The sequence below is a fragment of the Ambystoma mexicanum genome, chromosome 12, assembly GCF_040938575.1.
Source record: "Ambystoma mexicanum isolate Mex_15411 chromosome 12, UKY_AmexF1_1, whole genome shotgun sequence".
NCBI classification, from domain to species: Eukaryota; Metazoa; Chordata; class Amphibia; order Caudata; family Ambystomatidae; genus Ambystoma; species Ambystoma mexicanum.
Window position 1 is genome coordinate 680143477 of NC_090936.1, and position 25457 is coordinate 680168933.

The window sequence follows — 25457 nt, forward strand, 5'->3', positions numbered from 1 at the left end:
GGCTCATTAGTGCTTGTGAAGCCTGGCCCTTCCCCTATGGATCGTCCCCCATCATCCATTCAATTCAGGATCAAACATGTTTCTTGGGTTCTTAAATTCTTACTGCGTTTGGGTTCTTGAAAACTGCAGCAACCCCAATGCCCAATATGATAATTTAGCTGTGTGAATAGTTCTCTTTCTACATAGGAGTGAAATTTGACCAGTACATCCGTGGGGCTCTCTCTGGCAGGTTTTGGTTTTGTGTGAGTACAATGCGCCCGATTAATGTCTAAATTGAATCCATGTTCAGCTGGGATGACTGATGAAAACAAATATTTAGCCATGCCATTCCAGTCGTTCCTTCATTCTGGCCTTTAAAAATGGTTTGTGCAGATTGCCTCTGCAAGACCTGTTCTCTAGGTCTCCAGGTTTGTCTGGAAGTTATCTTCCGATGGTCTGCAATCTGCTCTTGCAATTTGAGTATTTCCATGGAACGATCAGTAATGACCTCTACATTGACTTCTACTCCGCCACCTCTTTCCCCCTGCTTTTCATGAGTCAGCTAGCACGGGGAAGTCCTGTTATACCTTCTCCAGTGGAGACCTCAAAATGTATTGGCTATTCTGACAATTGAAGCTAGATCCCTCAGAGTGGCCAGATCAATCTGAACTCTGCGCTCCAGGTGTATTCCAATCGGCAAAATCAAGTATATTTGCGTCCCACTTCCAGCTGCCTGCCAGGTTGAACTGCTGTATTTGTGGGCAGACATAATCCTGCCTGCAAGGCAACAGAAATCGAAATCTTGATCAAATCCGACTTACTCCTTGATCTCAGCTATCGCCTCATAGTTAAGTTGTCACCTGCTATAGCTCTTTGGCTCCTTTAACCTATTGTAATTTATGCCTTGCTTAACGTATGCTGCCTGTATGATAACTTGCTTAATATCGTTTTGATTGTGGAGCACTTTGAATCTAGTCCACCCAACACTGTATGTACCTGTAATTGTTTATAGCGTGACACAAGTTCACATCTATTGTATGCTTATGTAATTTGTCTTTAAGCTTTCGCGCCCTGATGCCTCTATGCCTGGCGCACGCTACAAATAAATAAAATACAAATAAATACAAATACAAGCTGACGTGTTGCTCCAATCCTGATGGTCATACTCTAAAGTTAACTGCCAAGATCCTTGTTCCTGGACACTGCCTCACCACTGGTCCCTCACACCAGAGATTATGCCACCCCGGCCTTTACACAGCTCTCAATACCAACGTGGCCTCCCCTTATCCCTTTCCTCATCTCTGGAGCCACCTGTGCCAACGGCACCACTGCCCACCAGGCCCCCTGCACCCTGCTAGCGAAACAAAAAAAAATGTAAAAAGCACTGGAGCAACAGGCCACCCTGGGGTTATCTGTTTCTCTTCTTGCACTCGGGTGCCCCAGCAATGACTCCTGAGATCCATGGATCTGTCCCACCAGACCGTCATCTCGGCTTTGACCTCCACCACAGCGTGCAGCGTCAGACAGAGCATGAAGAAGGAATAGATTGGGCCTTCCCCACAGCTGAACAAACAGCCTAGTCAAATGATGCACATATAACTTATCAATCAAGAATTGATAATTTAAAGGAATAGTGCATTCAAAAATATTGTCCCGAGCGTTCGGGCATGTGGTTTTAAGCTTACGGTGATCAATTGTAAAAACATTTCCTATGCAACGTACCTTAGTTTTCTTCACTTTTACATATGCGAAATCAGGCAGCCAGGTGCGGCCATCTTGTGCTAATCCTATTGCTTTGAGGGATCATATTAGATGGTCCCTGTGTCATAGATGGCGGCGGGTTGCTTCTCTCTTTCTACTCCCAAGATGGTGTCCATTGCTCCACGTGCACTTCAAGTCTCACAGATACTTCCTGGTCAATTGGCTCTGCCCCTGCTTTCTCAGTCGCTTCTTCTACCTGCCTCCTGAGACTCCCTCTGCGTTGCTTCTGCTAGTATTTGACGCTCGTAAGTTTGCTAATCTTTTCTATTCTATCCCTTCTCCTCCTGATCCAGCTCTGTTTCCTGCTAACATTTCTTCGTTGTATTTAGAACGCAGGATCCATGTCAGCCTCGATATTTCAATGCCCACATCAGTTCGCTTAGCCGGGAGTGCCCTCCCTCGCTACTTACCTTCTAGTCTCTCTTCTGATCGCTGATCTCTTCAACACTGATATCCCGTAGATCCGGTAACCTTTGAGATATTATGGTAGTTTGCTCTCAGTATATGTTTGCTGAATGACTTACCACCATCCTCTTTAATTTAGTATTGGAGAGAGAGGCAACCAGCACAACTATCTTCCCGTAAAGACCTTCCAATAGCTATGGAAAGCGCAAAGAACCTTCCTCAGCAAGAACATCCTGGGTTTTTTTCCCCAGAGGGTTTCCCAGGGTTCTCTGCACCGTCCACCCTGTAATCTGGGTCGGGGGGATTAGAGATACCCGGGGGATTTTCCTTACCTCCAAAAATCACTCAGGATCCAGGTTAGTGAAAAATCCATTGTTAACCTTGTTTTGTTACTGTGAATTGTCAGATGCTAATACAGAAAATAACACCTATCCGTTTATACATCGCCCTAAGTTCAAATGCCCCAGCGGCACTAAATCATATCCCCCGCCCCCCTGAAACTGACATTACCATTCTATTCTCTGCCTATCTCCATGACGTTACTGTGCAGCGTAGCCAAATGCGTCCAGTCATCACCTATGTATTGAGAACCCAGAATATTAACACACATCCTCTCACAGCACAGCACATCCCAATTCTGAATACAAAACACTAAGGAAACCGCAATACTCTGCAATTTATAATGTGCTTTTATTTCACAATAAACGCTCTCAGAACATCCGCCAATTTCCATATTCAACCAAATTTGAAATTTCTTTCTTTGTTTCGATCCACACATTTTTATTGTGAGCCAGTGTTCCTTTGGGTATAAGAAGTGCATTGGACGTGCCGTGAATCGAAAGGCTTCGGCATCAGCTTGTTGCTAGACCACCGTAAGCGATGTCAGGTTGCTCCTGGAAGCAGGTACGGGGAAAGGGAACATCAGCCCGGACGAACGTCCCACAACCGCGTGATCAAAATCCAGCCATTTAGGTGTATCTGCAACTGCCTGCTGAAGAAGCCATCAATTGGTATCTGGAAACTGAGCATTTTAACAGTATATTAGCGTAGAATTTCGCGTTGGTGGAACCCAGACGTGGACTACATGCATTTCAGTGCTGGACTGCCCATGTGCCCGGGACAAAGACAAGTACACACAGGTTTTTTTTGCGTGTCGTTGCAAAATGCCACAAACAACCCATTCCAATGTTAGCCAGCAATACCGGTCAAAAAATGAAACCTTGACACGTCTACAGTAAAACTTACATAATATTCGTAATTTCCATTCCCTCAGCGTAACGCAGAGTGTCAGTTCAGATCAACAAATTTTCATAAAATGAAATTACATGTTTCTTTTGTCCAGTTTTGGAATGCTGAACCTTATCATGTTTGACGGTATTACACATCTCCCTTCAATCATTCCATTCCAAATTCTCCCTTTCTTCCAAGGACGAAAAACAATCGAACCTTCTTGGAAGTGCCTATGCTAAGTTTGCTTTTGGTGAAGGAAAGCCACAAATCAAAAACATACTGTGTGAGGATGCGTGGGTGTGCACAGCTCACAAGCAAAAATCAAATGGGAGCCCATGGGAGCGATTTAGCCCTGCAGACCAACGTGGCATTTGAAATATTTTTCGAAAATCAAACAAATTGTTTGCTGGCATCCACCAATGCCGCGCAAAATTTATAGTGATGTACTTATTTTGTGAAAACAGCACCAGTTAGTGTCCTCGCCATTGTCACATCTGCATGCGTCCTATTTTCGAGGAGGAATGTGATATGCGGATAACGTGAGACACTCACAAGTCATAAATACAAGTGCCCTTCCATCTTCACTGAACTTCGCACGCATTAACAAATGTTGGAGGAGAGACGGTATATCCCGCCCTCCTGACCCATTCTCGTACCGGTCAAATGACGTCTAAGCGAAGGTGGGAGACGCCTCCACCATTCCTGTACCTATTTGCATCACCCATGTTCCATAAAAGTGTATTAACGCTGTGCTAATGTGTATGCTGTGAACCGTAGCTCAGTTCCGTTTTTCCACGCTTTGTGGGCCTCGGAATCGTGTTGCTCAGTTCTTTCTTCAAAAAGATTCAACTTATTCTTCGAAGAGATCATCTTAATTCGATGGCTTCCCCATCAGAATCATCGACCCCACGGTCGGCTTCAAAATGTGTCGTGATTGTGGGAAGAAAATGTCATTGACGGATCCTCACAGGATCTGTTTGTGGTGCCTGGGATCGGAGCATCACTGTTCGGAATACGAGGACTGTATGTCCATGACGGCGAAAGCCTTGAAGGAGCGTAAGGGGAAGCTAGAAAAAGGTAAGACTCTTAAAACTTCTACTCCCTCGAAAGTTTCTTCGGCAGAGTCGAGACATTCGTCTCCTCGCCGTCACAGGAAACATTCCCGTTCAAGGTCTCGAAGCGGTTACTATCAGTCTTCGAGATCGAAACACTCTAAGAGGCATCACAGATCTCCCTCTTCTTCGTCGTCTTCTGTCTCCCCGGAAAGAGTCACCTGCCCCACGAAACACAGCTCTCCAGCTAAGTGGGAGGAATTCCGTAAGAAAATGCTTAGCGTCTTCGAGAAAGCGGCCTCAACCCCCTCGGAGATTGCTAAAGGTGATACCCTGGGTGAAAGACCCGTAAAATCAAAACGCTGCGAGCCATTGCACCCGGCGAAAGAAACTACCCGAGAGCGTCGTGAACCCTCGAGTAAAGGCAGTAAGTCTGCATCATCGCCGTCGTCGAAGGTTTCTTTAACTCATAAATCTGAATCATCGACGCCTTTGTCGAAGGGTCCGTCGACGCATAAATCAGTTGCATCAACACTGTCTTCGACACCACTGTCGACTCTGATAAAAGACAGACCTACAACTGTCACTACATCTCAGACAGTAGAGGTGTCGAGGACTTCGACCATGACCTCGAGGATGCCATCAGCAACTTCGACGACTCCGAGTAGGATTCCGATCCTCTCGAGTACTTCAAGGTCTCTTCAAACTTTTTTGACGCCCTTTTCAGGTTTGTCGAAGCCTTTGACTTCCACGTCGACAACTTCGACGTTTTCTCAACCGATGACAACCAATTTGGCCCCTTCTGCTCTAGAAATGGGGTTTAAACCATATCCTAGGTCTGATTACTTTAGAGCTGTGTCCTCTATATATGAGGAAGGGGAGGATTCTGACAATGAGAGACCTTTTGGTTTACAAAGGACCACAACACCTATACCAGAGGAATTTATCTCTGAAGAGAACAGGTTAAAATATCTTCAAAACTCTTTACATGAAGCAAGTGGTTTAGATACTTCTCCAGAAGTAGAGTTTGCTAAACCAGACCCTGTGGAGCTTGCTGAGACCCCTTATAGGGTTCTGATAGCAAGAATAATAGAAATTCATGGGGTGGTCTGCACCTACACCCTCTTTTCAGCAGGACGACCGTACTGACATTTTAGTTAAAGGTCAACAGGAAGATCCTGTTGTTCCTTTTCATACTGCTCTCCAAAGAAAGATCTCTGCTAATTGGGAAACTCCTGAAGTTATCCCTGGAGTTAACAAGAAACTATCTGCCAAATACAGGGTATCTGCTACAGATCTTGAATATTTGAGCAAACATCCAACTCCAGAGAGTTTGGTTGTACAAGCAGCAACTTCATCAAATAGTAGATCTGCATACCCTACTATTCCACAGGACAGGGACGATAAAAGGTTTGATACTATGTCAAAAAATGTATTTTTGGCATGTAGCATGGCGCTTAAATCTATTAACGCCACTTGCACGCTTGCAAGATTCAGCCGTACACTTTGGGAGTGTGCTTCATCTGCGGCTGACTGTCTCCCAGAAGGAGAGGAAAGGGAAGCATTTTTAAACATCAAAGATGGGAAAGATGCACTGTGCGAGTCCCTTCAAACAGGCATTGATTCTGCTGACAGTATCAGCAGGGCCATGGCGGCAAGCACCACAATCCACAGATTTGCGTGGTTGTGGAAGTCTGGTTTTGCTCCAGATGTAGAAGCCAGACTTTTGAACATGCCCTTTGACGGCACTTATTTATTTGGTTAGAAGGCTGAAGACAGCCTGGAGAAGTTACAAACATCCAAGGCATCAGCAAAATCTCTTGTGGTTGCAATTCGACAGTCTCTGAATGCCCCTCAGGAACCTCCTGCAGGGGTAGGTCCTTTCTCTTTTACTCCACATTCGGAAAAGGCAGAGGACAGCCAGCTCAAAGGGGCCAGAAATGATTCACCTGTGGTGGACAGGTTAAAGGTACAAAAACCGCAGCAGCCGGTGCCACTTTACGCTCCGCATCTGCGTCAGCCGCTTCTAAACCCCTCTGAGGTCTCCCCTCACAAGACACCAGTAGGGGGCAGGTTAACTCAACATCTGGCAGAATGGCAGGCTATTACGTCAGTGCCCAAGGTTACTGCCTGCCTTTTATACACACCCCTCAGAGTCATCCACCGGGGAACAACTCTTTGAAGTTTCCAGATCTGCTCCTTATGCAGGAGATTGTAGACCTGCTAGAGAAAGGTGCCATAGAACCAGTACCTGCAGCGGAGAGGAACAAGGGTTGGTATTCCCGCTACTTTCTAGTGCCGAAGAAGGACGGAGGACTGAGACCCATCTTGGACTTACGAGAATTGAACAAATTCCTCAGGAAGGACAAATTCAAGATGGTAACTCTTTCTCAGATCCTTCAGGCCCTTCAGCTTCAGGACTGGTTGGTATCTCTAGACCTTCAGGATGCTTATTTCCATGTGCCAATCCATCTCAAACACAGGAAATACCTGAGGTTTGAAATTGGCAACTCTCAATATCAATTTCGAGTTTTAGCATTCGGGCTGACCTCCTCCCCGATGGTCTTCACCAAGCTAATGTCGGTAGTGGCGGCAAGTCTAAGGAGGGAAGGGATCCATGTCCCTACCTAGACGATTGGTTGATCAGAGCAGTATCATCGGAACAAGCTCAGATCAAACTAGATTATGGCTGCCACTTTCTTCACTTACTGGGCTTCTCCCTCAACTTAAAGAAGTCAAAGATGATACCATCACAGAGACTCCAGTTCATTGGAGCGGTTCTGGACACTTCCCTGGGGAGAGCCTCGCCACCAGAGGTTAGGGCCCAAGATATTCTGCAGATGGTCACCAAATTTTAAAATGTCCAACTTCTTCCTGCCTTCGACTTTTTTTAGGTTGCTAGGCCTCATGGCATCCTGCATCTTCCTAGTGCCAGAGGCTCGCCTGAGAATGAGATCTCTCCAGTGGGTGCTGAGAACTCAATGGTCGCAATTCTCAGGAAGAATGACAGATCTCCTTCAAGTCCCGGACAGAGTGGCTCGAGACCTTCAGTGGTGGGCCTCTTGGGAGAACATTTTGAAAGTAGAACAGTTTTGGCAACCATGGCCGGAGATAACAGTAGTCACGGATGCGTCGCTCACGGGTTGGGGAGCCCATGCCAACGACTTGACCATCAGCGGTCGTTGGTCTCCATCGGTGTGCAGACTACATATCAACCTGTTGGATCGGAGAGCAATCAGACTAGCGCTGAAGGCTTTTCTGCCATCTGTACAGGGGAAAAATGTCCTAATAATGACGGACAACACAGTGGCCATGCACTACCTCAACAAAAGAGGAGGCGTAGGATCACTGCCACTTGCAGAGAGGCGATGCAGCTCTGGCTTTGGGCAATTCAAGAAGGAATCGCTCTATCAGCAGTTCACTTAGCCGGAGAGAAGAACTTGACAGCAGACGCTCTGAGCAGGCAGAGCACAGTCTTCCACAAGTGGGAGCTAGCCCAGGAAGTCCTTCAAGAGATCTTCGCCCTTTGGGGAACCCCTCAAGTGGATCTGTTCGCAACCAGTATTAACAGGAAGTGCGATCAGTTTTGTTCAAGGGAATTTCCCCCGAGAGGAGCTCTAGGGGACGCGTTCGTAGTAGACTGGGAGTTTCCACTTCTATATGCGTTTCCTCCAGTCCCTGTCATCCCTCAGATGATCAGGAGGTTGAGAAGATTCCGGAAGACTATGATCCTAATTGCCCCGGATTGGGCCAGGAGAGCGTGGTACCCGGACCTTCTGGACATGTCCATCTGCCCTCCGATTCGTCTTCCGCAAAGAGAGGATCTTCTCTCGCAGAAGGGAGGTCAGGTTCTCCATCCAGACATCAGAGGCCTCAACCTTCACGCTTGGTTTCTGAAAGGTTGAGATTGGATTGGGACCTCCCGGATGACGTCATGGAGGTGTTGCTTTCAGCTAGAAGGCCAGCAACAAAGACTTCATACCGCTGCCATTGGAACAGATTTTGCAGCTGGTGTAGAGAAAAGAATATCGAACCCTTTTCATGCAGTACACCAATAGTGTTATCTTTTTTGCTCTATCTGGCGAATTCAGGTCTTCAAGTTGGTACGATCAAGGGATACCTCGCAGCGTTGTCAATCTTTAAGCGCACTGCACAGGAGCCATCATCTTCTGAAAGGGTTAACTAATGTCTATCCCCCAAAGCCGTTCCAAGTTCCCTTGTGGGACTTAAATCTCGTCTTAAATTTTCTGATGGGTACGTCTTCGTCTTTTGAACCACTCCATTCTTGTTCATTAAGATTTCTCACCCTTAAAACAGTCTTCCTAGTGGCTCTAACATCTGCCAGAAGAGTGAGCGAATTACAAGCTCTATCTTGCAAACCTCCTCATACAATTTTTCACAAAGACAAAGTTGTTTTGCAAGTGAAGCCTAATTTCCTCCCAAAGGTGGTCTCTGAATTCCAAATAACCTTACCTTCATTCTATCCTCCTCCCCATCCAGGGAAAGAGGAAGAGAGGCTACATAGGCTGGATCCAAGGCGTGCCTTGAGTTTTTATATCAACAGACTTGCTAGGATAAGGCAAGCAGACCAACTGTTTATAGGTTACGCAGGACACAAATTAGGATTGCCAATCACAAAACAGACCATTTCAAGATGGATTATTTTAGCGATTCTAGAATGCTACAAATTGGCAGGGAAAGAGCCCCCTCAACATTTTAGGGCTCATTCAACCAGGGGTATCACAGCCTCTTCGGCTCTCCAAAGAGGGGTACCGATTCGGGACATATGTGCGGCTGCCACATTGTTGTCCGCACATACCTTTACAAAATTCTACAGTCTGGATTCCTCCTCTAGCCAGGAGACAAGATTTGGCAAAGCGGTGTTACATTCTGTTCATTCTTAAAGGGAAATATTCCAATTTTACTCCCACCTCCTCTTTTACACCACTGCTATGGGAGTCTATCAAGATAAGGAATACGTCGGAGGACACAATCCCTTCGAAGAACAAGTTACTTCTTACCTTGAAACGTTCTTTCGATGGGATGTTCCTCCAACGTATTCCTTATCGCCACTCCCATCCATCCCCGCAGTAAAACATCCCTTGTAGTTGCAGCTTACGCTCCTTCAAGGTCAATAACCAATTAATGCACAGCTAATTTCAAGCTTCATAACGGAACTGAGCAACAGTCGCTGCGCGAGTCTATTCATACGCACGATGACGTCGGCGCCGAGACGGAGGCTGTCGAGGGACACCAGCTCGAGGGATGTCGACGCGCAGCGCCCTCTACTGAAAAAATTTCCGAGGCCAGCAAGCTGGAATGTAATCTATCAAGATAAGGAATACGTCGGAGGAACATCCCATCGAGAGAACGTTTCAAGGTAATAAGTAACTTGTTCTTTTAGAGTCCCTCTGCCCCTCTGGAGAACTGTTGACTCTCCCAGCGCCGCACACAGCCAGCCCCTACCACCTGTCAGCTCAGCCTGTCTCCTGTTCTCACGGCAATGCAGCTATTCATTTTTGCAAGTTGCGAGTCTCGATCCCTGACAAAATGTGCTTGTATGAGAATGTCAAACCAAGCCCTGCTCCATCCTTGGTGCACAATCTGTCTCTTCTGACTGACTCATGCCATCTCCAACCCCCTCCTCCCTTGCAGCGGTCCCCTGAACCCATGACCCCTGTTCCCTTTGAACGCATCTGGTCCCCAGACCCTACCCCCGCACCACCTCAAATTCATCTCCCATATACATAATCAGGAGTGGTCGTATATTTTGGTAACACTAACACCTATCCCCACTGTGTTTGGAATCGTAAGATTCCAAAGGCCGCAAATCAAAGATCAGCCCTTCTGTTAAGACATCCGATATCAACGACACTTAACACATGCCCCCATTAAAAATATAGGTCGGAATGCACCTATTTCACACCAACAGCCCCTTTCCATGCGTTGTTTTGCTTACAGTCAGTAGTTCTTGCATGCCAAGTGTTAGGAGAATTCTCCAGAATGGCGAATTTCCCTTACCTACTGAGTCCCTCAGCAGCTTTGCTCGATTTCTAGGATTAATTTTTTTCACCTGGTAAGAGTGTGAGCCTTTTTTCCCCACTCTTACATGTGTTTTGCTGTGTGTTTTACATTTTTGTGTTCATAGACTGTGGAGTCTCACCTATTCCATAGGCATCATCTTTTTACTGTGTAACACAGCACCTTTAGTGCAGTGACACAGCTTTGTCTTTTTCAGACTTCCCACTTTAAACTCCATTTTCTGGGACTGACTACTGTCTCCCAGAACATGTAAAGTTGCCATTGACTTTTTTCGTCTTTTTAAATTCACAGACCCAGTACAAACTATCTTCCGTAGAGTACTGGAAAGGGTTAATAGTTATCCCTTTTTGTCTGTTTCTCATGGAACATTATTTCGTTCCCCTTTCTTTAAGATTTGGCTGGTGGCAGTGGTATCTACCATTTTTTCCTACCGCCGACTATGAAAATAGCCTTGGTACCGTTTAAGGCTTTAAGTAGCCTCGAATTTAATCCGCTGGACCCCTTTTAATTTTATTTGGTTCCAGCTGGGTTTATTCACCATTTCTTTTTGTAAAGCTCTTTCTCGTGTTTTACTCTGTGTGCCAAACCAGGTTTGGTTCCTTTGTTCGCTGTCCTTTGGCAGGCTTCTGCACTTCCTCCATCTTGTCAGTCCGACAGTCGCTTCAGGAACCGTGAGCCTGCAGGACCTGCCAGGAACTTCTGCCTCCGCTACAGCATTCTTCTTCTACAAAGGTACTGATCCGGTCGTTGGTTCAGTCCGACCGCGGTGAAAGTGTTTGAAATCTTTCGGTAATCCGAGGGCTTGTCCTTCTCTACTCTTTTAAATGACTTTCCAACCAACTTCATTTCGAACTCTTGGCAAAGACTTAACCGCAAACTACTCTGAACTGTGTGATCCTCTGCAAAGACTCTGAACCATTAACATTGGCCTAGGCCTATTGATTTGAATCCTAGTTGTAGTAAGCCTTTTCTAGATTGCCCTGCCTACCTACTTGTTGGTGCTGCTTGATTTTGAATAACCTTGTCTTTCGCTCCCTTTTTAAATTTCTGGAGTGCCATTTTGCTCACACTTCATTTTGAGCTTAGCTTGTCCAGAATTCAGTGGGTGGTGTGTAGTGTATTAAGATTGTGATTTTCTGCTGCTTCATATTAGTGAACTGTTTTACAACTAATTGTGTAAATAAATTTATATTCTTTTCCTCAGAAGCCTCGAGTCAGTGATTGTTTGAACCATAGCAATTGCTGTCCTTTGTGTAACTTCTGATACTGCTCACTTTACTCTTGAGTTAAGTCTGGCTGCTCAGCCATCGTTCTCCCTTTACTGTGTAGTATAGGCTTGTACCAAAGGTGAATTTGTACTTGCACTTGTAGTCTTAATTGTGTGTGGTGTTTCCAAAGGGTACTGCATATGATTCTGCCTAACACCAAGTTTATCTATCCTAGGTCTCATTCCTTAGTGGGACATGCATTTTTTGAGCTATTTGGAAATGTGCTTGCTAAGGCAACTGTGGACCCCACATTTGCTTTCATGCTGATATTCATCTGACCCGCCCCCGATCAGTGAAGGACCCAGAAGAGCTCACCTAATACGGGAAGTGTGAAAGCACAGAGTTACACTGTATGGCATCCTCTAACAAGCACTTACTGCAAAAAAATTGACAAAGAGGATACATTTGAAAAGACAATTTGGACACTTTATTTGGACAATTTTTACTTTTAATAGCTTTGAAATTCAAGTTAAATAGATTTCCATTGGTCATGTACAATGTATAAACATTGTTGAACATATAAATAGCTGCTAATCATTTGAACTGGGAAGTGAAATGTTTCACGAGGTCTGCTTTCGGTGGACAGGGCACGTTTGCAATGTTTTGTGGCAATGTATGTGTCCTAGGAACAAAATCACAAGCGATTCCATGAGTATGCATGTCCAACACAGTCAAAGTGAGATATTTCACAAAATTGAATTCCATTTCCTGGTATATTGGCTTGACCATCCATTTTGTGCTTCTTTTTGCAAAAGCCATTGTGTAGCGAAGCATCCCAAAGTTTCCTGTAGTGCTCGATTGTTGTCTCTGTATGTTCTCTTTATGCGCTAATACCGCTAGTAATGTTTGATATTGCATCCCGTCTAAGCCAAAATGCAATCTCTTGGGCTTGTACTTTAGGCACATATTGTGGATCACCTCCAAATCTCAGGTGTGACAGAATTCTGTGAGACCCTTCAGGTCTCTTGAAAGAGTTTTATCAAACACGATCTTCTCAAGAGCTTTGTGTGGAAGTAAAGATGGAACCAACAACAACTTCTTGCTTTCCCGTTACTCCGATAAAGGTCCATGTGCACATTGGTGAAAATGTAGGTTTTCTGTCCATGAGTGAACGTTGGAACAGTGGTGCATCAATGAGCGCCCTTTTTCAAGTAGAATTCATCCATCACAAGTTTTGGCGCTCCACCAAATATGGTTGCTGAAAGATTGGGACCACTGTAAAATATTTTCAGAATTCTGTTGCTCCATGGCCACTGAGGATTTACATTGGGACACCTGCACGACCACCGAACTCACAATTCTTTTAGCTTCCATGTCCAAGTGGTATGTGCAGTACTTTGCTGAAACTCCAGGGCTATCGCACTGTCCATCGCCAGCTATCCTGCACCGTTTGCCAGAGAATGTCCTTTCAATAGGCATTTGTTCAATTTTCCAGGCTCGACTAATAGCAGGGAATAAACATTCTCTTTGATATTTGTAGTACTGTGTTTTAGAAAGGAACTGAAGTTCACCAAATTGACAAACTGGACAATTTACTAAAAGTAGAGCCATTGAAAAGTAAAGCTGCTGCACACAGTAGATTTACAGCTGGCACTTTGCCCAGCATTGGTTGAGCGGACCATGAAAATCTACCATGGAGCCTGGCACAGGTGGCTTGGAGTTTCAGGTTAGTGCCTTGTTATACACAAATCAAATTCACCAATGGCTCCCCGCATATTTTCCCCCCTCACCGGATGGACACATTTCAGCATCAGTAAAATCTCTACAAGCCAGCTTTTGAAAACAATGTATTTGTGCTCCTTTATTAGACTATCGTCCTGCATGAATGTGGTTTGTAAATCAACTGATGTGGACAATTCAGCCAAACTGGACACACTGAAGTCGAGATCTTTGGCAAGTTCCTCGGTCAATTGCGTAGAAGCTTCGGTCTCTGTTAGTTCCGTTTGCGTTTTTTGCACACAAATTGGAGAAACCATCAATGTCGATTGTTTTTTCGGTGGGCCTTTTTTGCGGGTGTAGATTGTGTGAAGTGTTCAGTGAGTAATTCAAAAGCATCTTCCTTGTATTCAGTTTCATCTTCATCTTGTCGAGTTTTCACATTGTAGTAATGGTCCAAGAACATTTTGCTGTTATGCTGGACACAGAAAGTGACTTCAATGAGAATGAAAAGAATGCTTACCGGCTGGCATGTTCCTGGATGAAGTCACCGTGCCCCGGAGCAAGGACCACCTTGGACGTAAAAAACCTTCACAACGATCTACCCCACAAGCTGATAAAAATAAAGCTAGTGCAGTGAATCACTGAGAAGGGTGTGATTTTTCCCTAGAGTAGGGAGAATCTTATTGTAGTACTGTTATCCTGCTTATCTGCTGAGTGGCTGGTTCTATGCTGGATGATCTTGCCTACAAGAAGACGACTACATTACTGACCTGCTCACATAAACCAATAACCCCCCAAACACAAGAGTAATACACTGGATGTTGCAGGGCTGAATGAATGACTGGATGACTTCCAAACAACGAAGAGGGAAGGAAGGTTAGTGAGGTACTAAACCCGAACGGCACCAGGGACGCACTAGTGTCGGGCTGGTGAACAAAAAGCAGCAAAGTGTCTATGGTCCAGTGGACTGTTGAAAAGGAGGAAGCTGAAAGCAAGAACCATGTATGGAGAGTCCCACAGGTCCAAGTGATTATGTGGAGGAAGTGTCCAGGTGATGATGTAGCTGGAAATAGGAGTAAGGGATACTTCAGGTGTGCCTAGTGCTTCAATCCATACTGACAGAGAGGAGCATGGTCTGTAGTCTTCGTTACTGCATTGCCAAGGGCTGAATGTTAATGCTGCAGGAACTAGGAAATGGCTGCTGTAAACCGCGACATGCGTTTGTTAGTGGAACGCTGGAGATAGCCACAGGCTTGATATTGCTGTAAGAAGCATGCAGCAGGAAGACTGCCGTGGGTGGCAAGCGGAATGTTGGAGGGAGACACTGACTCTTGGCAGCTGTAATAGAGATGGCATGAGGCAAACCTCCGTGGGTGACGAGCGGCCAATGAGCGGAACACTCAGTAGCGGTGAGGTTCCATTAGGCAGCTGCTCGTCGAGAGGAGGTGGCCTAAACAGGAGCTGAGAGGAGCCGCGGGATCTGTGAGACAACAGCAAGCCTGCAGGAGGCAGCTGAGGAGAGACAGAGATCTGTGACAGCTGTAGGCAGGAGACAGATGCTAGTGAGGCACAGGGAAAGCTGCACTCCGTGCGGTGACTGCAAACTGTGCAAGGAATTCTGAACGCAGGAAGCCGGACGAAACGGCACCAGGACAAGGAAGGCTGAAAAAAAAGCTGGAACAAAACGAATAAGCCTCTAGGTGATCAACACTAATCAGAAGCACTGTGTACTTTCCCAACAGTGCCTAAATGGAGACCGTCACGCCCCCAAAATCATGTGACACAAACCCAGGCAACATGCGTAACTTGGAAGCTAGCGCCGTTGCCATGGGAACGTCCCAGTGATTCGGTAATGAGAAAAGAAGGGTCTGGGAACCGTTGGGGTTGCAAAACACTGTTTAAACCGAACAGCCCTTGTCCTCCTGACATAAGAATGCCTAGACGCAGATGGAGTCAGTTTGGACCATCAAGCAGGCATGACATTTGCTTGCTTCGCCAGCCAAATTCAATTCATTTTCTGGCCATCGTGCATAAGCATCTCTAGTCTACTTATTGACTGGACCACGCTGTGCCTCAAATAATAGTTTCTCCATGGTGAAATCTGTTTGGCAAGCAGCATCTTTGGTTTCATTTGTTGTCTGCGTTTTTATACTTCTTTTCCTTCTGTCTCTCTAGGAGATAGGTTGTAAACACATGTTCAATGGCAATCCAACATAGAGTATATAGCACTATAGATAAGAAAAACACATGTTATGAAGACAATAACAGCCCAAAACACTTTCATTAAACAAAATTGTAAGTTACCCTTGTTTTCATGATTTTCTGTGAAACCGTGTTCTTCACTGTAACGACTGTACCAGCAAGCTGGTCCACCACCTCTGATCCATGCGCCTCCTCTTCTAATTCCCGACCTTCTATACATTCCTTGAATAGAATATTCATTAAATAAACAGTCAGTCATATTTGAACTGAATGTCTTTCATCGCACACATCGCTTACAATCATGTTGTCAAAATAGAAATTTCGAATTTCACCTGATTGATGGCAAGTCACTCAATCAGAGATCACCATGCAAAACCTACTGATTGTAATATTGCACTCAAGCATTTTGCATTTTATTCTGCATTAGGGTAGAAATTGTAATGTTATAACTGAAATGATAAGAGTTTGAAACTCTGTATGTTTATATGAATATCACTGTATAATAGTATCCGATGTAGCATTTACTTCCTTTCATTCAAGGGAACTGTCCGTACACATACCTAAAACTCTGGACCAGCCCCAAAGGGTGATGTAATTGTAGTCGAAGTACCAGCATCCCCCTGTAACACAGTACTTGTTTTAGTATGGATGAAAACAGTGAAATTGAACAGAGACAATAGGATGCAGACAATGGTAGACATAAATAGAAACCCATAAATGAAACATTATGTAAACAAACAGGATACGTAAACTATTTCACCTAATTTAAAATTTCATGCATAATACATTCGCGTAATAGAAAAGCAAAATAAAACTACCGGATAGGCGCTCAAAGTTGTTGTTGACTCCGGAAAATAAATGGATGCAGAATCTTGCTCCTTCATTTTCAGTGTATTATCACAAAGTGATAAAAGGGAACATTTGTTTTGCATTAAATATGTGGGAAGATCCAACTCTCAGTAATATGCACTTCTGCAAGTCTGTATGGCTCACCATTGATATACTGGCGTGTCAGTGATGTTGTCACTAGCGAGGCTCTGTGCTTCAGTCCATATGCTCACCTAAAAGAATTGACATGTGAAGCAACCGATTACGAAAAGCTTATGCTTATTTCGAAGGGCACTATGGCATAGTTTTCTTTGTTCATAATTAGTTTCTATATCCTCCTACAACCATGGACAGAGATGTAGCAAAATTGGGGTATAGTTATAAAGTAATACAATCTGGTAAATATGCAAAATTATAGTAAGAAACATTTACACCGAAAGCACCAATACGTTCATGTAGTTAGCTATTTGAGTACCCCAAGTCCTACAGCTAATTCATCATAAGGAACTCACCTGGTCACTCGTGTGCATTCATAGAGTTGGAATTGCATTTTGAAGCAATTTACGAGACGTTCTGAGTCGATTCTTTTTAATGTAATGTGATTGGTTGTACATGTCCGGGGTAAAGTGCAGGCTGTAGATCCGGAATCGATTGGCCCTCAAGTTTCCCAAGACATCCTGGGCTCTTCTTTCAAGCTCGCCAGGCGGAAATCCACAATATCTGACCCATTCTCTTTCAAGGCATGAAATAAGCAGTGTCACATAGCAATTTGCTATGCAATTCTGTTGGTTTGCTAATTAAATTGACACTTGTATAGCAAAGTTAGCTATTAAGTTAACCATCGCAATGAAAGCACTGCTCACCCTGAATTCCTCTCTGGCTCTCAAAGCTCTTGCTACTCTCTTCTCTGTTCACTGCAAGTTTAAAGGGGCTAATGGAGAGAGTGCAATAGTAATAATCTCCTTCACCCTTAAGTGCCAAAGGCCTGTGTGGGAGTACTAGTCGAGATTTGTTTTCTTCTTCAAACAATTGAAAAACAGAAGTAATCTGGATGATACTTTTATTAGCTATCTATATCCTCTTTGGCAAAGACCAGTATGTGTAACTTTATTAGAAACAGTCATGCAATTCCATTCCTAACAATTTAAGTTGTTCCTTAATGCATAACTACAGTATTGCTTCTGTAAAACACTGCATTGTCTCCATGATTTACAGTAACCTTTAGGTTAGTGTATCCAAATCTCATAGTGTCCACTAGATTTTTCTTTGTTGGGGAAGTTGCATCACATTGACAAGTGAACACTTTTGAAAATGTACATGGCCAACTGCTTTTAATAACACATCTAGGTATGTGACCTATCTGTGCAACTAGTGTTCAACTCATGAGAGGTTTTATACCACTTACCCTGAAAGTGAGATGGCAGCTAACTACAATATTCCAGCTAGTTTGACCAATTCTTTGCCTGCTATGTATGCCATCTACTCTGCTTAGTCGCTTTCTTTCTTTCCTCTAACATAAAGAATACACAAGGCTTAATAGATGTTTACGCAAAAGAATAATCAATTGTTCCATCCAAACTGTATATCGACATATATCCTGCAATACAACACGCTGTAGTTAGTCTCCACAGCCCCCTTTGCTCTAGGATTATGATTGCATTGCCTATTAGCACCTGTAGGAGAGAGCAGGCCAAACTGTTCTCAGAGCCTTTTTTATCATATCTATTTTGGGGGTTGTTTGAAACTTTTATGTAACAGACATTTTTGCAGTAAATTTCATATGTTTCCCTGCGCTTAGCTGACAGCAGTGTGCCAGACATAAAGTGGGTTTGTGGTGACCTGGACCACCTTACAGAATGGGCATTTACATTGTCACCCGTTTTGATAGATCATGTGCATTTCTTTTAGGTCGAGTAGGTAAACTAAATTACTTAACCTGCAGGTCTACTAGTAGAATTTTAAAGAATTTGCAAGGCCTGATTCGTCTGACTAACACCTTACTTCAGCAGTACACAAAAATGCATGCTGTATTGATGCTCATTTTAGGTTTTGGATGCAAATAACTTCTGGTAACATTAAAAATACTAGTACAATATTGCTAATCAAATGGGTGTGTTTGCTAATCAAGAACATTTTAATTAGCAAACTCTGCTAATCAATTTCTGAAAACTAATTTATGCCTAGTAGATCTATATTCCTTGGGAATGTATGCACTATTGTGCCCTTTGGTTTGTCATGGGTTTTAGAATAGCAACCATAAACCATGCAAGCAGGCATTCTTGAAAAATCAGTAAAATAAAGTAAACATAGTTACAAAAATGTTTTACATGAATGTGTGAGAAAGATGGAATGATATCAAAGTTTGTTTGTTTTGGTCACAGAAGCAAAAACTGTGTAGCGTAGTTGAATATACGCTAGGATAACTTTCATACAGAATTGATTGATGCAATGCAAATTGTAATGTGTTACTTGTCGGTTGAATGTACGTTCATGCATCAAAAGTAAACATGCGAAGGATGCAATTCTATCCCAATTGACACGGTTGACATTTGCTATATATCGAGAACAGAACAAATTAAACAGAAGACAATGGTAATAGCAATGAGATGAATGAACATTACACTACTGGGTACATTCAGAAATTTAGAGATCAAAAAGAGATGATTAGGTGACCTGCCCTTACCTTGACTAACTAACAATTAGATTCAGCAAGCACGGTATTTAGTAGCAGGAGAACAGGTAGCACGTTCCCGAGTTGACTTCCGGTGCTCACAGGTGTTTTCAGGATAAATATCAAGGGGTTTATAAAGAATTAAAAAAGTGGGTGTGTATGTGAATGAATGACGTCTTTATGGCGTTTTATGCGGATTGCGTCAGGGCAGCATGCCTGGAGACACAGGGTCTGGGGAGACCATGTGTACAATGGACCCTGCGCATAAGATACCTAGGAGTGTACGTGGTGTTTGGCGCCTTGGCCGTTCCCATCCCGTCAGCCCCCTCAGGAGCGCACAGCCACAGGTGCAAACTGCCATTGATACTGTAGGGGGGGGGATAGAGTGGCATGGGGCATGCAGAAAAGGGCCGGAACACTGCTGAATAGAGACACACTTATGTGGATTGCAGAGGCACGACCTGCTTCACGGCAGCATGTCTGGAGACACAGGGCCTGGAGGGGCCATGTGTACAATGGCCCCTGTGCGTAAAATACCTTTGAAGTGTACATGGTGTTTAGCACCTTCGCCGTTCCCACCTTGCCAGCCCTGCCAGGACAAGTGAGCGTTCCCATGATTCACTGAAACAACAACTATTAAGTAAAGTTCTGTTGTATTTTATTTTGTTGCTGATACTGACGGCACAAATGTACTACACATGTATACTTCAGGTTGCAGCACAGTTTGAGAAAATCCCCTGTACTGACCGCTGTCACTGGGGAATTCGGCTCGCATGGCACCAACAGCACAGGCGGGTATTGTTCGTCAAACGCAGTATCCAAGCCTCCAATGAAACCACCATGTAAATGCATGATTGGCCACCAGCCTGTACGACCTGTGGAAGAGAAACAAACAAACTGTATTTAAATGAACAAAAGTGTAAAAACCTTATTTGAAAATGCAATCTTGTATCCTATGGCATAGTTGCCAGTACATATTTTACTTCATGGATTAATCAACTTGGGCTTTAAAGTGTAGGCACATTACAAAAGTGAACAACTATGCATTCCATAACGTTAGGGGCACAGAGAAATATTGTTTCTTGGCTGTACGTGAAAGACACATAAGATGACCAATATAATTTCCACACATTGCGAGTGATGTATAGAATTGCAAGACTATATTCTTTTGGCAGTGATAGATCAAAGTTAACTACAATATAGGAGACAAACATGAAATTTCAGTGTCCTAAGTGACATCACTTCTAGAGTACACTTACTCGTTACTTGGATTGCAAGGGCAAACTGTTGCGCGAAGTTCGTGCATAAGTACCATCATAATCCTCAACAAGGACCTTGTGTGGTAGGATGCCCTGAAGTCATACAGCTTGGCAACGTATTGCGGCCATGTCTTGTCTTCCGATATGTAGGTCAAGCATCCAGACTTTTCTCTGCAGCAGCAGTTCTCCTCCTCGGTTGGCATGACCTTGCACCGATTGCATGTACACCAGGTGGAAACGTCTTCCATGCGACTAGGCCAGGCTCTTGAACCAGTGATTCGTCTTCCCAACTGTCGTCCGAAGCCCCATTGTTTCTGCATCTTTCTCTTTCGACTAATTCCGCCTCGGGAAATACTCTGGGTCATACTGGTAGGGCTGTATTGTTGCCATTATATGACAAAATTAAAATAAATAGTAATGATAGTACTAATATCTATTTGCACGGGCTACGAGCCATGAAGATAGCTGAACAGAGCAGAAACGAGCAACAGGATACACAAAAAAAAGACAGTGAAACGATTGAAAAAGCAACTGATGTTGTCTGATGAGAAGCGGTCTGTTTATTCTTATTGAGGAAAGAGACGGCCTGCCATTTCCATGGGGACACGTCATTAGCTGGCGCACAGAGAACGTTAACACGAGACGTGCATTGGCATTGTGAAATGGGCCGTACGCGTCGAGTGTTGTCAGCTTCAGGGGTGGGGGATATGATTTAGTGCCGCAAGGGCAGTTCAACTTAGGGCGATGCGGCAACTTATAACATTAGCACAAGATGGCCGCACCCGGCTGCCTGATTTCGCATGTGTAAAAGTGAGGAAAACTAAGGTACGGTGCTTAGGAAATGTTTTCAACGTATGCTTAAAACCACATGCCCGAACGCTTGGGACAATAATATTTTTGAGCGCACTATTCCTTTAATTTAACATAACTGCTCAATTTTCTCACTTATAAGTGGACACACACCAGAAAGTACAATTGCACGATTTTCATTTAAGAGGTTCGTTAACAGCCATTTTTCTAACAACCTACTGGAGGTGTATAGATTGTCCATGCATGTCTCCTGTTTCTGCGTCACCTCTAAACATAGATGAAATGTCACACTTCATCAGTATTTGCACACAAAGTATAATTGATATGCTCTGGCTAGCAACAACTGTTTCAAATTAAAGATTTAACTGAACGGGCAAATAGCAATCGCCTCTACAGTTCTCTAGGGAACCTAGTCTCATGTGTGCAGTTAGGTGAACCCAAAATGCAATTTTACTACAAAAGATGGAGCATGTGCTTTTTTCAGCATTTAGCAACCTGCTCCAAAGCAACCAAGAGGTGTTATTCTTTTGTTTGTTTTTTTGTTTGTTCACAGCTAACATGTTCTCAATGAGCTGGTCATCATGAGGAGATTTATTAACATGGGAATTAAGGTTTCTGTTAAAGTAAAACGTGTGCAGTTTTAAGGCAGTCGTTTCAGCCATTGTTCTTAAGGTCGTAATCAACATTTACCCATTTGCGTTCATCAAACTTTCAAATAACTATTGTCTTCTTTGGATTTAGTTCCAGACCGCAATCTCTAAATGAAAAGAAAATACCTGATAACTCCCCATTACCAAGGAGAAAAACGTACGAGAAAGGAGACAAGGCTAAAACAAAGGAACAAAAGCTGTAAGTACACTGTTCAATGGAGGATATGCAATTCAGTATTTTTTTCACATTGAATATGCTAAGACTACCTAATTTTAGTTTATATCTTAAATTACATTCCTCATTTGTCACACATAAGAATAAATGTTTTCTGAAAATCAAAATCATATCTTTGTGAAGAGGACGTAGTGCTCACTCAGACAGTCAGTGAATATTGTGTAAATTGCTGTTGTGTGTCTAGAATGTTCATTTTTCTTTTATTTTTTCCCTAAAAAATGATATCACAAAAATTCTTCTCCCTTTAAGATTAACCCTAATGATTATATGGAACTGTCTGGTTAAGTTTGTTTTCCTTCGAGCCATTACTGGATAAAATATGCATGTGCCCTGGGTCTGTTTGGGGATGTTGTAGGGGGAAGCGGTTTGGCATGCTTCATTTAACCTATCTAACTATTCATAACTCTTTAAAGCAGAGCATTCCATGTTCTTTTATCTTGTAGCTCAGATTCTGGAACCTCGGAGGCTAGTCTGTCACCTCCTTCTTCCCCACCAAGCCGGCCCCGTAATGAAAAGAATGTTTTTAGTCGCCTCACTGTTCCTCAGACAGTCCCAGCAGTGCAGCAGGATAAGTAAGTTACAGGGAATTCTTCTCTTCCCCACTTGAAGCGCACACAGGAGCCTAAGTGTAGGATGCAACTAACCTTTTCAATTGCCAGTAAACTAACCAACCAAACTCATCTTTTAAGTCCTGTTTGTAAAACTGAGCATATGGCTCCATTGGAAATGAATTATTAAAACATTTCTGCAGCATGCAAAAACGTTTCCTTAACATTTACTAACATTTATTTTTAAATCTTACTGAAATCTCGTAATGCTCTCAGTTAGAGTAACCCGTTTTTACAGTTTCAGATGAAGTCATCTGTGTATTTTATTTATTTTTTTGGTTTGAAATCATTTTTGTTAGCATTTTTAACAGAAAAATAAAGGTATTGCGCACATTGCAGTTATATTAGTACCAAAAACACAAAAGGAGGTAGAAGGGAAAGGAAACCCGTAATTGACCACCCTCATGAAGGTAAACAACCTTTAGTACTTTACAATGGGGTCAAACAGGCATTGTTTGTATTCCACATAGGTGACCATTGGATCAACAACGTGATTGTAAACAAAACTATCCTTTCATTAAATTATCAGGCAGTTTCTAGAAAAAAATAATAATTTTGTATTGATAAGAGAAAAGTCAATCATAAAAATATATGCAAAGACAATCAGCAATGATAAAGTTAGAAAAAGAACATCAGTGCAACAACATAGAAAAAACGACAAACAATTAGTCTAGGGTGTGGAGGGCAGAGCAAGGGAACTGTCCTCCAAAGTTTGAGGTATTTTGTACTCAGTGTCTTAGTGCAAGTGCAAAATATGCAATAAATTTTGGCAAAATAAACAAGGTTTACTCAAACAATATAACATTCTATCATTCAACATATTACACACACACCCTTCTCAACATACAATCATCCAACATGTTTCTTTCCGTCAATCACACCAAAAAAAGGAAGGGGTGTAAACCAAGTCAAGGGAAATTTATCAGGGAACTGTCGCGTCAATGTCTACAGTGCATTGTGTAGCGCCACAAGGCGCTATTTAAGATAAAACACAAGGACCAACACATTAATTGGGTCCCTAATATTTCAGTTCTTTCTACACAGAAATGCACATAATGGCGTGAAATGAATGTGCCACTTTAGTATTTCAATGGAATATACATCCACAAAAAACAACCACTTTGTTGAATCCACTTGACACCATCCATTTGATGGTCCAGGGGGTCCAACCGCCAAATCACCTAATTGGCTCAAAGGGCAAGAAGGTACAGAGCATAGGGGTCCTCACTGCGGGCTAATGGTCCCCAGAACCGCATCTGGGGAGCGATAGATTATTCTCAAGACGGAGAATTCTCGTTTAAGTATGTACGGATTTCCAACGTGCGAGATCTGGCGTAAAACGGGAATCCCTGAAGCCAGTGGCTGTTTCAGTCTTCGTACTTCTTGCTGCATGGTCTATCGTGCGCAGAGGGTTTCTAGCAGAGAAAAACTTGAAGCGGTCTCTCCTCTCCTCGTTCGTTCGGCGCCGTCTTTCCGATGCGAATGTGGGCGTGGCTGGATGCATCAAGCCATATTAGTACTCCCACTAAGCGGGAGGTCTTGTTAAGAACCTCAAAATCAAAAGAGAATTGAAAAGGATGAAAACATGAAACCCTCCCGCCCCCCAAACATTACAACAGATGCTTTGGGCACAAACTGCCCATCTGCCAGAGGCACAAAAGGTGTAAAACATCCAAGAGGATTCCATGCAGTTCAGTTAGCTCCCCGTGGCTGCAAGAATCAAGTTCAAGTCCCGCTGCATAGTCCACAAGACTTTCTGGGGTCAGGGCCCTTACTATCTACAACACACTTTTCCTAAATACTCTCCTTCTAGAACCCTCCGTTCAGCCTCCTCCAACTCTCTGCGGGTGGGCCATTTTTCCAAACAAATTTGGGGGTAGATCCTTATCCTTTGCAGTTACTCTGGAACAGCCTCCCTGCCTCTCTGTCTTGAGCCAGATGTCCTTAAGTTCCAGAAACTCCTCAAAACCTTCCTCTTCTCTTCCTCTTTACCTCTCCCCTGCTAACCTCCTTTCTCTTCTCTCTTGCTTCCCTCCTTCTTTCTCTTCCCCAACCTTCTCAGTTCGCTGACTGGTCTCCTGGTGCACCTCCAGAGCCTCACAGGTCCCAGGTTCCCCGCCAGTCCTGCACTTGCCTCCAGGCCTCTGCACTCTGCTTGGCACTACTGCACTGGAATACGTTCCAAGAGAGGGGCAACCACTGCACTTAACCCAGGCCCCTGCTGGACTGGGCGCACTTGTCCCCCTCCCGCTCCCTTGCACCTCCTATCTGCGCACTTGCACGTCCTTGAATGTACTAGGCCTAGCAAGTTTGTCTGTCCTGTCCTCCCTCCCTATCTTGGTTGTGCCTGAAATACTTGTGCATAGGCACATTAGATGTCCAACCACCAATCAATCTGAAATGTCGCCAGGCATATTATTGAAATTGTATTGTTCTGTATGTCCTTTTCCCTCCCCCCCGACCCACCCGACTCCCCCCACTCTTTGTCACACTCTTAAACTAGTAGATATGCCTCTGGCCTGGAATGCTAGTCATTGTTAGATCATTCGGAATCGTCAAGGCCTAAGAATGACTACTGTATTCACTTGTTCCCTTCCCACCTTGAAGTGCTTCAAAGTGCTTCACTTGTGTATAAGCGCTTTACAAATTTACAATTACTAGGGTCACATCCCACCCCTAAGGGCATTCAATCAGTCCCATCATTCTCTGCAGAGCAGGTAGAATCTTTGTGTCTGAGCAATGCCAAAAACTCTTCCCACCTCTGGAAGAAGGCTGGGGTCCCGTTCTCCGCATTGGTA

General features: G+C 43.8%; 1 protein-coding gene across 8 annotated transcripts in view; it reads left to right on the plus strand.

The window, feature by feature from the left end:
- Window positions 1-25457, plus strand: part of KIF21A (kinesin family member 21A) — a 2335619-nt gene that overhangs the window by 1747576 nt on the left and 562586 nt on the right. For 6 of the 8 annotated variants that reach the window (XM_069629214.1, XM_069629217.1, XM_069629215.1 and 3 more), the window contains 2 exons: window positions 21908-22015; window positions 22495-22623. In XM_069629214.1, the coding sequence (XP_069485315.1) occupies window positions 21908-22015; window positions 22495-22623 (237 nt within the window). The remainder of the gene's footprint in view (window positions 1-21907; window positions 22016-22494; window positions 22624-25457) is intronic. The other 2 variants (XM_069629219.1, XM_069629220.1) reach the window with 1 other exon arrangement.